Below are 13,303 nucleotides of genomic sequence, written 5' to 3'. Positions count from 1 at the left end.
AGACCATTAAAACAATTGTTAGTTGCAACCCTATTTATGTAGAAATAGAGCATTGTAATCTCATCAATTAATTTCTCAAATGTTTTCTGTTAAAAGTATCTAAAGCACATTTTTCTACAATATAAAATAATGACAAATCATTTTTATAAAAATAAAACTCCTACCTGTATTTTTAGGTTGGAAGCATGTCTTGGCTGTTATCAAGAAGTAACAGGTGAAGCTAATTGACATGATTGCCTCCTGTGTAGAGACACGCGCGCGCACACACAGGTGATTTCACTTGATGCCTGATTAGACCTCTGTGAATGCAGACAGTATCTGCCTTATTTGCCTAGCAATTCTGTAGGAAACAAAATAATTAAATATATAACTTAGTGAGCCCACATTATTCCCAGAAAAAGCTCTACCTAACTCCAACCTGATTAATATATGAATATTTTATGGTTTAAAGCACATTAAATCCATTTGAGATGGAGCTTACCAATGTTACTGTGGAACCACACGGGCGCCCTCTTGTGGACAAAAGAGGGAACTACGCTCATTAAACGTGAATAACACACATACATTTTATCCAGTTTTATTGATGGGGACTGCTTTATCACCAGTGTAGAAAATACTGGGAGTCATATACCATACAGAAAGTATTTAATGAGAAATGTTAAGGCCACAGAGTAATTAGAGTTTCATGTTGTGCTCCACTTTTATAGTTAGAGGAGGGGTAGTGATTAATAGATACTTAAATACAGGAACTAATCAACTCTTCCTTCGAGAAACACTAAGTTAAATCATGGCATCACTGGGTTTTTATATCAACACACAATATCCTCCAATTAGAACAGAAAGTAATCTTTTTATCTGGAACAAATTATGCTATAAAATGTAGTGCCAGAAAGAGTGGTTTCTACCTGTAATTTGATAGACCACATACAATTTGAGGTACCTTTATATCAGCTGTATGTCAAGAGGAAAAGATAATAAGAATGCTATTTCTATCCATGTTAATACTGTAAAGAAAACTGATTTAAACATTGTAAATGTTGTTTTTTCTAATGGTAATTTGCTTGTAAAAAGGACGAGAAAATCATGTTTTGATTGTTATGGAGTAATCAGTATTAAATCACTTTATTTTAAACGTTATCTGCATCTAGAAACAGATAATAATCTGAGGACTGATGAGGACAAAACCGTCTTTTACTTTTGGCAGTTTGTTTTGAGATGACATAGCTTAGCTTTTCAACTAAAGTCACAATAACGCTCGAAAGGCCTTTAGACTATCAGGTTTGCCCACACACTGCATCTTTTTAAGGTTCATTGGTGACAAATAAATCAATACAACTCAGAAATATCAGTCTAATAACTGTCCATTCACGCTTTGTATAAATTCAAAAGCACATTCCCCACAGAGTTCTGGATCAGAGTTCGGAGTGTTGTGTCTCGTGTGTGGTAAAACGATGAATATTGGCACAAAATGTTCAGTTATTGCTTCTAAAAACTGAGCAGACCCCAGTTCCTCTTTCTCCAGAGTCTCACACCACGGGGGTGACCTGCTGGGGGTCCGCTCAGCAGCAGGTGGACTCGGGGGGGCTCTTCCTCTGCAGGTCCACCGTGTTGCTGTGGATGAGGTGATCCGCTCTGTCGTCCATCGCCAGGACGCGACGCACCGCCTCCTCGAACACCGACGCCACATTGGTAGAATCCTTGGCGCTGGTCTCAAAGTACGGGTGTCCTCCGTTCTCCCGACACCACTGCCGGGCGTCCTCCCCCGACACCTGCCGCTCGGGCACGTCCAGCTTGTTGCCCAGCACCACGAAGGGGAAGTTGTCGGGGTCCTTGACGTCGGCGTAGTACGTGAACTCCTTCTTCCAGTTGCTCAGGTTGCTGAAGCTCTGGCCGTCGTCCACGCTGAAGGTGAGCAGGCAGCAGTCGGAGCCGCGGTAGAACGGCGTGCGGAGGCTGCGGAAACGCTCCTGGCCCGCCGTGTCCCAGATCTGCAGCGTGACCAGGTGGCCGTCCACCTCCAGCTCCTTGTTCAGGAACTCCACGCCGATGGTGTGGAAGAGGTGCGAGTCGAACTTGTTGGTGACGTAGCGGTTCATGAGGGACGACTTTCCCACGCCACCGTCGCCCAGCAGGATGACCTTCAGGAGGGCCGACTTGGCCGACTTGGCCGACTTGGCCGTCATGGCTCGGAGAGTTTAGGAGTTTTGAGACACCAATGATAGAGGAAGCACCTGAGGAGCACAAAGAAATTAACTCAATTTAGAAGCAAAACAACAGACAGTAGCTGTGTTTGTACAGATGTAGTGCATAATACCAATGCTTAGTGCAGTATGTACTGTAGGGCTGCAGTACGCTGGGTGAAATATCAACAGGAAATCTTCTATATTTTTCTGATTTCAAGCCTGTTCTGGATTGATTAGATAGAGGTGAAAATATCAGTATTTCTGTGTGCTATAAAAAAAAAGGTGGCATTGTAAATCATGGCATGAAATGAATAGGCCTTGTCCGTACTTGTCACAGTAAATAAAAAAACTATCTAAGATAACTAATGTCTTTTTGTCAATTACAGAATAAGTACCCATGCAGTTTCAAACCACTGTTGGCATTAGTCAAACCCTTCCTGTCAGGTTTCCCTTCAGGAAGACTTTATTGTGTTTTACCTTTGGCTTGAGATAAAGTTGAGATAAAAACATCAGCTTTCACTTGATCAGCCTGAGAGGGAGTCTAACTTTCTGTGACCCCCCACTCTGACTGTGATTCAAGTCAGTTAACTAATCCTATTAAAAGCAGCCGCAGCCCAGAGATTACACTACGCAACTAATGAACTTCCTACGCCGTGTGTTTTGCATGAAATCATGCGTGCTGTACATCACATGGACGCTGATCACAGGATCAGGAAGTGAGGGGTCCAAAAGTGATTCAACAACAGAAAAGAAAAAGAAAAGATTAAAACTCACCAGTATATCAGATCTGAATTTCTTCAGCAATCTGTAAAACAGAGAGAGAGGACTTAACAAAGGGGCAAAAGAGGTAAAGGCAAAAAGAATATATACATATGAAATCCAACTCTGCAAATCACCACTCAAGGAGTTCACCTACAGGCTCAGTTTAGATGACTAATAATCCGAGGATTTAGCATCAATTTAATCTGACACCACACATTTATGCATGCTTAACATACCAGCTTAAGCTAAATAGCAATCATTCCTCCCACATACCAAAACAAATCTGAGAAGAAGAAGTCTGAGCAGGAGGAACAACACCTCATACATCACTGTCTGTCACCGTATCAGCAAGTGTGTGTGGGTGAGTTTACCTTCCTGTTACATGTACTTTTGAAATAAATTGTACTTCTAAGAACACTTTCTACTTGTCATTGGCCTACATGTACACACTTCTAGCTACTTTAATAGATATAGATATAGATTTTATAGATAGATAATTGATATAAGAAGTATCTGAATAACAAATAACTTTCATAATAATGGTGTTTGTGTTGTGACTAACTGCTTTTAAAGGAATACTCCACCAAAAATCTATTTATTTTATACAAAATACACCACATGTGTCTCTTATTAGATTATAGGGCCATTTTTATTTCTTAAAGCTCAAGTAGATTTATCGTAATGCATTGTTTTATTCGACTAACAGTCCAAAATCGAAGGATATTCAGTTAGCTACCATAGAAGAGAAAGAAAAGTGTAAAACCCTCACATTTAAGAGATTATGACAAGGTGACATTTGGCAGCTTTCTTGAGATATAACTACATTTGATGTAATTTATAAAGCCTATACAACAAAAGCAATCCCTTCTACAACTGTCACAACATATTACATGAGTGTGCATGCAGTCTGCAGGTAATTAGGACGAATCGGCCAAATCCCTTGCTGGTTAGGCTGCTCTGCAGAGATGAAAGACATGAATGAACTGTCACATGAGCTGGTAGTAAATAGTAAGCATGTTCAGCCCGAGGTGCAAAACTAAATGATGTCTTTGTTCTGAAATCTTTAAACACAGACTGCATTACTGTCTTTGTCATTCATTCTGGAGAAACACAAACATTTATTAAGAAGCAGAAATGCCATTAAAGCAGGAATGAATGGAAACAGTCACACACACACACACAGGAGTCATGTGCTGCATTCAGGGGAATGCTGGAAGGCCTATTTCCATTACAATCATGAATACTTCCTTAAAACAACCACACACATGATTACATTTAAACATATTGAATGTCCATTAATGTTAAGGAGACACTATTCTAAATTAGCATGGTAAAGCTTTGCCATATAAGAGTGAGCCTATAACATATTTAATATCAATTAACAAGATTTATCAAACTAACAGGGGTTATAGCAGTGGAAAAATCATTTTACAGTAGGATGTAACTTTGCAAACTTACTGTGACAAGTACATAGGATGTTTATACTTTTCAAAATAATGTTAAACTGTTGTTTAATGACTTTACAGCGCCATAATTGCTGTTTTTAGCTATCTTACTCTCATAGCTTCATCAAGACTATGTTGTTCTCTACTAAATGTAGTTAGCTTAACCGTGACTCAAGTTACTGACGCACAGATTTGGTTCAAAACAAGAGCTTGTATCACTCCTAAACCTGCATACACTTTTATGCACATGGTTAATTATTTTAAGCTGCTTTCTTGTGTTGCATCCCCGCTAACATGTAGATACAATTGTTGAAAGAAGCAAAGCAAAAAAAGGTATGTCCGATAATGGAAGCCTTACCATAACGTGTAGCTGTCCGATAATGGGTGAGCTAACAGTTGCGACTTTACTGACCGATAAAAACGACGGAAAGAACAGATTTCTGACACTTAAATGTAAAGTTTTACCATCTTAATAACTGTACCTGTCGCTGTCCAGTTAAATCCCATCCACCATCCCGCCAGGGTGCTGCTGTCCGCCGGTGACATGGCGCTCCGGTGTCCCCGCTGCTCTCTGGCCCCGCAGCCGCTGGTGACGCTCACATGACCGGGGAGAGTCACGCCTCCTCATCATGTGGATGTCCGTGAATGCACCATTTATTGTCCCCTTTACACTGAAACTAACAGCTGTTCTGGAAGTTTTTAATAATCAAACCTGTAAACTGTGGCAAAAATATATGTGGAGATTTTTTTAAAAGGTAACAATTCAGTCTATGAGAACTACTATTTTTGTAATTAACCACATTATAATTTCTACATTCATAATTGTACATTTGCTTAAATTATACATCAAATTCGTGTTTCAAAAAATACATTGACCTATATAAGGACACTTACTTAAAAAAGCAATCAAAAATGTTTATTTATTTTTATTCCATGTAATAATCATATTTGTTATGCTCTTATTTGTCTTTATATATGTTTACCTATGTATCTGTTTAATTTCCAATATTTTAATAAAATAAAAACAATGTTTTGTTGTATTTTTTATATTTGTTTTAGGTGAGCTGATAATACCTGGAAATATAACTGTGCATTGCAATATAATTTATGCAGTTTTTAAGCCTCTTACTGATGGTTAAGATCACCCAAAGGAGCCCAACACTTCCTACCTTTGTCTGCAGTGTGTGTTGTCTGTTTGTATCTGTGTGTATGTGCGAGAGACAGATCTGACGGGAGGGAATCTGTCACTTAACACTTAAAAGATAGTGAGCATCTGAGAAGCCACAGTGCTGAGATACCGAACAACAACTGGCAAGATAATACAGCCGCATGAGAACCGTGAGAATTAGGGGTTTATCTTCGGACATGCCTAATTTAGCTTTTAAAAGCCAACTTCAGATACAACAAAAGTCTGTTTTTAGCCAGGATATGCAGATCTACCTTACTTTCAGCTAAGAAACTGCCATTTTTACTTTAAAAAAAGTGATATTTATGAAAGCATTCAGACTGTTTTGTACGATGACGTGTAAATTAGTCATTGTGCCACATCATGAAGTGAAGGATCATGGGATATGGGGGAAGGGAGGCGGATTACTGACTCACATGCTCAAGTTTTTCTAAGATCACATGTCTCATCCAGTGCAGCTCCAATGAATGGGATATTATAGGAAGCGAGCGGCGTGAATGTCATTACTTACACTAGGAGCAGCTGAGTACCTTAACATCAGAAAACGACACATTAGTGAGGTCAGAGGTCTTACCAAAGTGGCTTTACGTCATTCCCCTGACGTGAGAAAGAGGATTCAGGAAAAGCATTTAAATGAGTTACTGTAAGTAGATTAAGTGCAGGAGGCAGGAAATGATTTAGCGGGAGGAAGATGATGAAGCAACTTATTTAAAAGCTGTGGTTTTACTCTGCAGCTGCATTAGGCAATGTTTAGGCTTTTCATAATGGAGTAACTGGCACATGAAATAAAGAACGCATCTTTAAAAAAGTCTTATTTAAATCTCAAGTATGTGCTCAAACATGCAAAAATGCTCTGTCCTTTGTTTGTGTGCATTCAGAGGCAGACCCAGCCGCTGTGGTACCACTGCTGCCCACAGCCGCTGCAGGTCACAAAGGTCATGGAGTCGTCGTCGGGGCTGCTCTGCCTCACCCACGCCGGCAGGAACAGGGCCCCCCGGGACACCTGGGTCACCCTACAGTCCGACCCCCCACAGTTTTTGCACCTTATCTTCTGCGTCTGTGTCCCTTCGACTCCCTGAGGAAGCTGCCTCTCACTCACCCCCCTCCACGAGTACTCCTCCCTCAGCTGCCGGAGCTCCGCGCCCGCCATCTCCTCAGCAGACATCCGGGAAAACACCTCCGGGGACAGTGCGCCGCTCAGGAGGCCCTGACACAGATGCTTGTGTTTGGGATTCCTCAGGTTGGCCACCCTGCTCCTCACACAGGCTTTGTATTTCACCTGGCTGGATGTGTGGAGCTCATGGACGTGCTTTTCTATATCTGCAGCCAGATCTGTAGCCTTGTGTTGATCAGGAGGTTCAGGGCAGAGGGCGGAAAGAAGGAGCTGGACACATTTAGATCTCACAGATGAGAAACTACAGGAAGCTTCTACCTCAAAGTGGGAATCCTCTTGCTTGGAAACGGCTCCATCTCCAGCCTCATGTGGAGGAGAAACCCTACGAGAGGCCTCCTTGCTTTTCACTCCATGTGCTCCTTTGCTGTACTGTCTCTTCCACTTAGACAACAAGCCTTTAGCGGTCTGCTTCACGCTGTCATCAGAGCAGCTTCTCAGGAGCCTGTAGAGCACTTTCACAATGTCTGTGGTCTCCAGCTGCTCCGCTGTGACCTGAGACTTACCGAGGTCACCGAGCAGGGTCAGGATGGTCCCATAGCTCCTGTCTGCGAGGGATCTCTCTATCTGCACAGCACAGTGGATTATTTCTTTGGCATCCATGGTGGCTGCAAGGAAACAGACAAGAACATTCGGGGGGCTACTTGTGCCTGTGGTCGTACAATTTTGACTTTTAGTGATGGATTTACTGGTGAATGCACATGTGAAATAAAGGATACATCCCAAAAATGTCTAATTTAATATGTCAAGTATGCATTTAAACCTGCAGGAATGCTCTGTCCTTTCTCCTGTTTTAATGGTAAAGAAAATACGTTTTTTGGTGTGGAAGAAACATTTCTTTAACTCTTATTTAGCAAATAAACAAAACATCGATATCAAGTTCTGCACCTTGTAACACAAGCTCTTGCATTATGCATCAGTCAACAAAGTAAAATGTTCCTTTTTGAGTTGGTTTACCTGAAATCCTTCATGGTTTGCAGCTCCTTCACATGAGCAGTTCCTCAACTGGAAACGTCAACACGGGAGCCGCCATGTTGGATTTGTCTTCAAAACAGGAAGTGCACAATTTAACCACTAGATGGTCCTGCAGCCTCACACAATTCACTCATTAAGGCTCAGTTTGTTTTTGATGTCTTAAGAAATTGAAGATAAGCATGAATAACACTTTATTTTCTTGTATTTGATTCCATCTAGATATGGGGAGTGTCATCTTGAATCCTATAATCCTCCCTTCAGTGTTGTGTTTAATCTGTTTTTGTGTCACAATAAAAGGCATGTTGTGGTGAATTTCCGCAAACAAAGACCACATGTAATCCATTTAATTTCTTATCCTATAAAACAAAACAAAAAAAGACCAAATGCATATATATACTCTAATGACACTTGAATTAAATAAATCTATCTTTATAGGAATCATCCCTCTGGCTGTATGCGTACATAAATCACATTTAAACCAGCGCCAAATCTGAGTTTTAATATCAAAATAACCTATTAATTCTCATTTAAAAGTACTACCATTAATTATATATGCTTTTGTCACACAGAAATAGCTGCATGACATATAAATAGCTGAGCGGGGGGACATTATGTAACCTGTGTATGACATCAGCATTTTAATCCCATATTATAAATGTGCTTTAAGATTGATTCAGCCGGGGCCGATAGAGGTGGAGGTCCCGAGGGAACATTTCTCTCCCACACACACTCCCCCCCTGCCTGAACCTCCTCTATTGGACTCCTTTGTTTGCTTCCAGACCATAGTGACATCACTATGAAACACCCACGCTTCTATTGGCTAGCGCTCCAACACATTGTACATGATAGGCTAGGGGGCGAGACATCTCTTAGCGGTTGATCAATCACAACAGAGCTGGCCAGCTAACCAATCAGAGCAGACTGAGCTCTGGTTTCAGACAGAGGGTGAAAAGAGGTGCTGCAGCACAGGCAGTATGAGAACAATAAAGAGCTTTTTGAACATTAAAGCATGTCACAGTAGGCAGTAAAGACAAATATGAACCTGCAAATTAGCAGAATATAGTAAAAGTAAGAAAGTATCAGCATCTTATCGTGGTCATATTGGTGTTTACATTAATTACATCATATACTAACCCATAGTAACATGTATACGTTGATTTATATTGTGTATTCATCTGTAAAGTAACAAAATATGTAACGTAAATATGGTGGAGTAAGTAGCATAATGTGGAAAGTACCTTAATTTGATGTAGCGTACTCGAGTACTGGTTGCTCATATGTGTTTGTGTGTGTGTGTGTGTGTGTGTGTGTGTGTGTGTGTGTGTGTGTGTGTGTGTGTGTACGTGTGTGTGTCTGTTGAGATGGGTGGGGTCAAGCCTGGCTCTCAATAAAAAGACCATCCTCCTCCAGGAGTCGACACCTTGCCCCATGCTTCTCGTCTCTCCTTACACACATGACTGGAATTCCTGAAAACACACACAAGGCTCCAGGGATCTTATCAACAAAGTCATTTTACTGCAGCCTGTTGTACTAGTACTCGTGTATGAGAGTGGAATTTTACCAGCATGCTGCTCACATTCACATCATTCATAGATAGGTGGCGCTCTCTCTCAGCATTTTGATGAAGAAGAGGAGTCATCACATCCTGCTTCTGTTGTCTCCGCCTCTAGAGAAGACCACGCCACACTTGATGGCTTGTATGCATGAGCACACACTCAAACACACACATGTACACACACACACACACACACACACACACACACACACACACACACACACACACACACACACACACACACACACACACACACACACACACACACACTGGGCTGCTTGAGAAATTCTAAGGAGGGGCTTTTCTTGTTAAAGTGATCAGTTTCTTCATGGGCAGACATTCATGACAACATCGTAAGACCCCCGTCACAACATGAAAACACACACTGCAAAAAGTGTGTGTTCTTTTGTCTGAAAGTGTGTGTGAGCATAAAAGAATATAATGTGTTCAGGAAATCATGAATCAGCTGAGTTTTGTGCAATATTAAAAACACATATTATCAGCGAGGGTAGAAAAGGGGAAGCTTGTGTTTATTTTTTTTCTGAGATGCATGAAGCCTGACTTATTTTTGGGAAAGTAGAAACATTTCCCATCATACAAAATGTTATTTACCCTTTCTGTTTATGTGGTCAGGGAACAAAGACTTTAAAAAAAACACCTAAAATTACACATTTTATGACAACTGTTATCCCAAAAATAAAGTTAAATTTAAATAGACTGCATTATATTAAATGTTTGCCTTTTCTTGAACAATCCCTATAGGTTGACTTTAGGGTCGCTAGTTGGTGGATTTCTGTTCTCATGAGGTAAAATCAACCTCTTTTGTGTCTGTGCTTAATGCTCTTGACAGGGTGTGTGCGTGCGAGTGTGTGTGTGTGTGTGAGTGTGTGTGTGTGTGTGACAGGGGGTTGCCTTGCTGCCCCCTTACCCATCACACCCCGCCACACACACACTCCCATCATGACCTTGAGGGTGATAACAGATGACTGGAGTGCTCTTTCTCTTTGTGTTTCCTCTCTGTGTGTTTCTGCCACAGGATTCATTCTGCTCTCACTGATCTGATCTGTGTCACATTCTCAGCTCGTACTTATTATTAACAGTCGTGCAGCGCCTCAGGCAGGAAATGATTCTCCCCAAACATGCAACCACATAAACTAGCGAGTGTTATGTCATCATAATATTGTCCTTTTGCAACAGAACTCTAGAAACAATAAGAACTGATATCGGCGTGTGTGTGGTTTGCCCTGCAGGGGAGTCATAGCACAATCACAAGACACACAAACACACAAGTCTATGTCACTTCTTTGTAAGAAACTGGATCCTTGTGATGTGATGCAACCCATTTCCTGGTAATAGTTCAAAGGAAGGTTGCAACAAACTGTAAGCTTATTTCCAAACAACACTTAAAGCAGTGATCTGAATTAAAGTTGCTTTCAAGGACGTACATGCTAATCCTCTGTGGTCGCAGCCATATGTTCCCCAGAGTGAATAATCCACATTGATTCACCACATTTGTTTTCCCATGGAACCCCCCCCTCTCCAACACACACCAACATGCTCGGCCTTATGGGAAATCCGCCACCACCATCCCAGGGTTTCAAATAACCACATCCTCCTGGGATGCTCACAGTTGCGCAGCGTCACTGGACTAGCGTGTGTAATGTGATCACAGTGGAGGGGCACGGCACCGAATGTGCACAGGTGTGAGGGGCTTCCTCAGGTTCAGCTGTGGGGGAAATCCCTGTGTAAATAATGTGAGTTATCATGTGTGTGAGGGTGGAAAATAAGCTTCCTTATCATTAAATACTGTTTATATGCAATTGTATTATATTGTGCAGTATGTTGTCTTCTAGCATTTCAAGCTAATTATTGTCTAATGCACATTATTACCAAATTAGTAGGTGAATAAAGTAGCCTAATGGGCATATATTAAATATATTGTTGTGTAATGGTATGTTTGTCCTGTACGTGGTTTCCTAATGAGTTGTGATTAAATTAGAAGGCCGTAAAACTAGCTTTACAATACATGGCGAGTTTGATTTGTGCATACTTGTCGCTATATATAAAAATATATATTTATTGTAGTCATCTTCTGCAAAAATGTAGCATACAAAGTAATAAAAAAGATAGACTACACTGCTAGAATCCCACATAACTCCACTCCTACCTCCTAAAGAGCTATAAGCACACAGATAAATATCTACTTTCATGACGAGGTCAGGTGATATAAGTGCATTAAGATACGAGCTGAAGTGGCTTCTGTCTCGAAGGGCGGTGCCCTGTGTGTAAATCACCGCTGTCTAACGGGCTTCTGTCTAATGTGACTTCTTCACTACCACATCTCCTCTCTCTGAGATATGAAGCATCTGAGAGGGATTTATGAACAAACCCCGCTGTGGAAACCTTCAGAATATAAATGGGTATAAACCTGGAAAGATTGTAGAGTATGTAAGTGATACAGAAGTGAAGATTTCTACACATGCAACAAGACATATTGAACACCTAAATATGTTTTTTTAAGTTTTAACCCTAAGTCTGAAAGAAGATATGACCAGTGCAGGAAGGACACAATGTACTTGTTCCTATAAGAGAGAGGGCAGCATGTACTGTCCTTTTTACATTTTTAGCCTGATACTCCCCCCTCTCCCCCTCACTTTGCAGGTAATTTCCGTTGTGTGATTGAGTCTGAATTCCAGATATCCCACAGTTAAGATGGGCCTGCAGCGAGTGTGTTCAGGATCCTTCTCTACCTCTGGTCCTCTTTCACCTTTGTCTTTTACCCTTTTCCATGTATCTCCATCTTTCTATTCCTCCTTCATATCCTGCTCTTTCTCTCCCCTCTTCTTGCTTCCCCTGCAGATTTAACAAACACATTCCTCCCCCTCCCTCCGGCATCCTCCATTTCTCCTCTCGGCGCCTGTCCTCTACTTTCAGACGTCTGATGGATGCACGATTAGGAGCTCCAGAAACCGCAGATAAACCGAATTAAACCAGGAATAGAAGGTGGAAGAAAAGTGTGGGATGACCTGGAAATGCATCTACAGTATGAATGTTTGTTATTGTGCGCGCTCGAAAGCTCTCACAGATTCCAGTTTGGTCATGTGGCGAGGATATAGGATAACCACCTCCTCTCTCTTTCTCACTCTCAAGTAATCAATAAACACACACACACACACACACTGTACACAAACATGGTTAGTTGGAGGCATGAGAGGAGAAAGCTGTGAACAGACTAGGTGATAAGAGGGTGCAATCACACTTACAGTCCAGACACAAATACTGTGAAATCTGCATTCATCCGATTTAAGTGGCAACACAAATCAGGTTTAAAGCAGCTGCAGCTACAACTTGGTTTGCTATGTACAGAAGCTAATGCTATAGCTAATAGGTGATTTGCAACTGAATCAAAGACGCAATAAGTAGGATCTTTCCACAAAAATATAGGGTCTCGTACAAAGATAGTCCCTCTCTTTACTTAAGGAGTCTGTATCTGCAAATACCCTGCAGCCCAGGATTCTTCTGGGCGTCAAACATGATCAAAATGTAGCAACTAGGTGTTAGCATGCATCTCAGAGGCAATGCAAAGCGAAAGAGAATCTTGTCCTTTTACCGTCTGCAAGCACCGTAACGTCTGATGAGCCAGAGAGGAAGGTTGTTCAGTGTCTAAGTCCCTGTGACTGATAATGTTTTTTCAAGACAGAAAATACTGTAGTGGAGAAGAGCATACTTTTCTTTAATTAAAGGAGTTAAGGCTGCAGTGCAGAGGTCAAGCAAACCTTTCCAAACACGCTCGGCATGAACACACACCCTCACATCACACAGGTTTGATGTTTCTCCTCCAGGTCTGCAAATAGTTCACCTCTGAACTGCTGAACATGAGGAGTCTGCGACAGACGGAGGTGGAGGTCACTTAAATCTCTATCGACGGGATGAAAGCAGCTGTCACACAGATATCGGGGTGATGGTACACACATGTACACACATTCTCTTTAAGAGGGGACATCTGAAGACAGGTCAGGCTCTTTC

General features: G+C 41.4%; 3 protein-coding genes across 6 annotated transcripts in view; all 3 read right to left on the bottom strand.

Annotated features, from left to right (window-relative positions):
- Nucleotides 1-13,303, bottom strand: part of LOC117499160 (amyloid beta A4 precursor protein-binding family B member 1-interacting protein-like) — a 611,089-nt gene that overhangs the window by 440,388 nt on the left and 157,398 nt on the right. The window lies entirely within an intron of this gene.
- Nucleotides 562-5,015, bottom strand: LOC117499155 (ras-related protein Rab-9A-like). Of its 3 annotated transcripts, none has more exons than XM_034151503.1 (3): nt 4,856-5,011; nt 2,958-2,988; nt 562-2,231 (listed from the first exon to the last, which is right to left on the bottom strand). In XM_034151503.1, the coding sequence occupies exon 3, from the start codon at nt 2,181-2,183 to the stop codon at nt 1,560-1,562; it is 624 nt and encodes a 207-aa protein (XP_034007394.1). In that variant the 5' UTR covers nt 2,184-2,231; nt 2,958-2,988; nt 4,856-5,011; the 3' UTR covers nt 562-1,559. The 3 variants fall into 3 exon arrangements, with proteins under 3 accessions (XP_034007394.1, XP_034007393.1, XP_034007395.1); XM_034151502.1 differs by having other exon boundaries at nt 4,873-5,007; XM_034151504.1 differs by lacking the exon at nt 2,958-2,988 and having other exon boundaries at nt 4,873-5,015.
- Nucleotides 6,264-9,020, bottom strand: LOC117499145 (transcription elongation factor A N-terminal and central domain-containing protein). Its single transcript, XM_034151480.1, has 3 exons — nt 8,961-9,020; nt 7,705-7,791; nt 6,264-7,355 (listed from the first exon to the last, which is right to left on the bottom strand). The coding sequence occupies exon 3, from the start codon at nt 7,348-7,350 to the stop codon at nt 6,451-6,453; it is 900 nt and encodes a 299-aa protein (XP_034007371.1). The 5' UTR covers nt 7,351-7,355; nt 7,705-7,791; nt 8,961-9,020; the 3' UTR covers nt 6,264-6,450.

The sequence above is a fragment of the Trematomus bernacchii genome, unplaced genomic scaffold (genome assembly GCF_902827165.1).
Source record: "Trematomus bernacchii unplaced genomic scaffold, fTreBer1.1, whole genome shotgun sequence".
NCBI classification, from domain to species: domain Eukaryota; kingdom Metazoa; phylum Chordata; class Actinopteri; order Perciformes; family Nototheniidae; genus Trematomus; species Trematomus bernacchii.
Note: the sequence above shows the minus strand (reverse complement) of the source record. Positions and strands in the feature narration are given on the sequence as shown.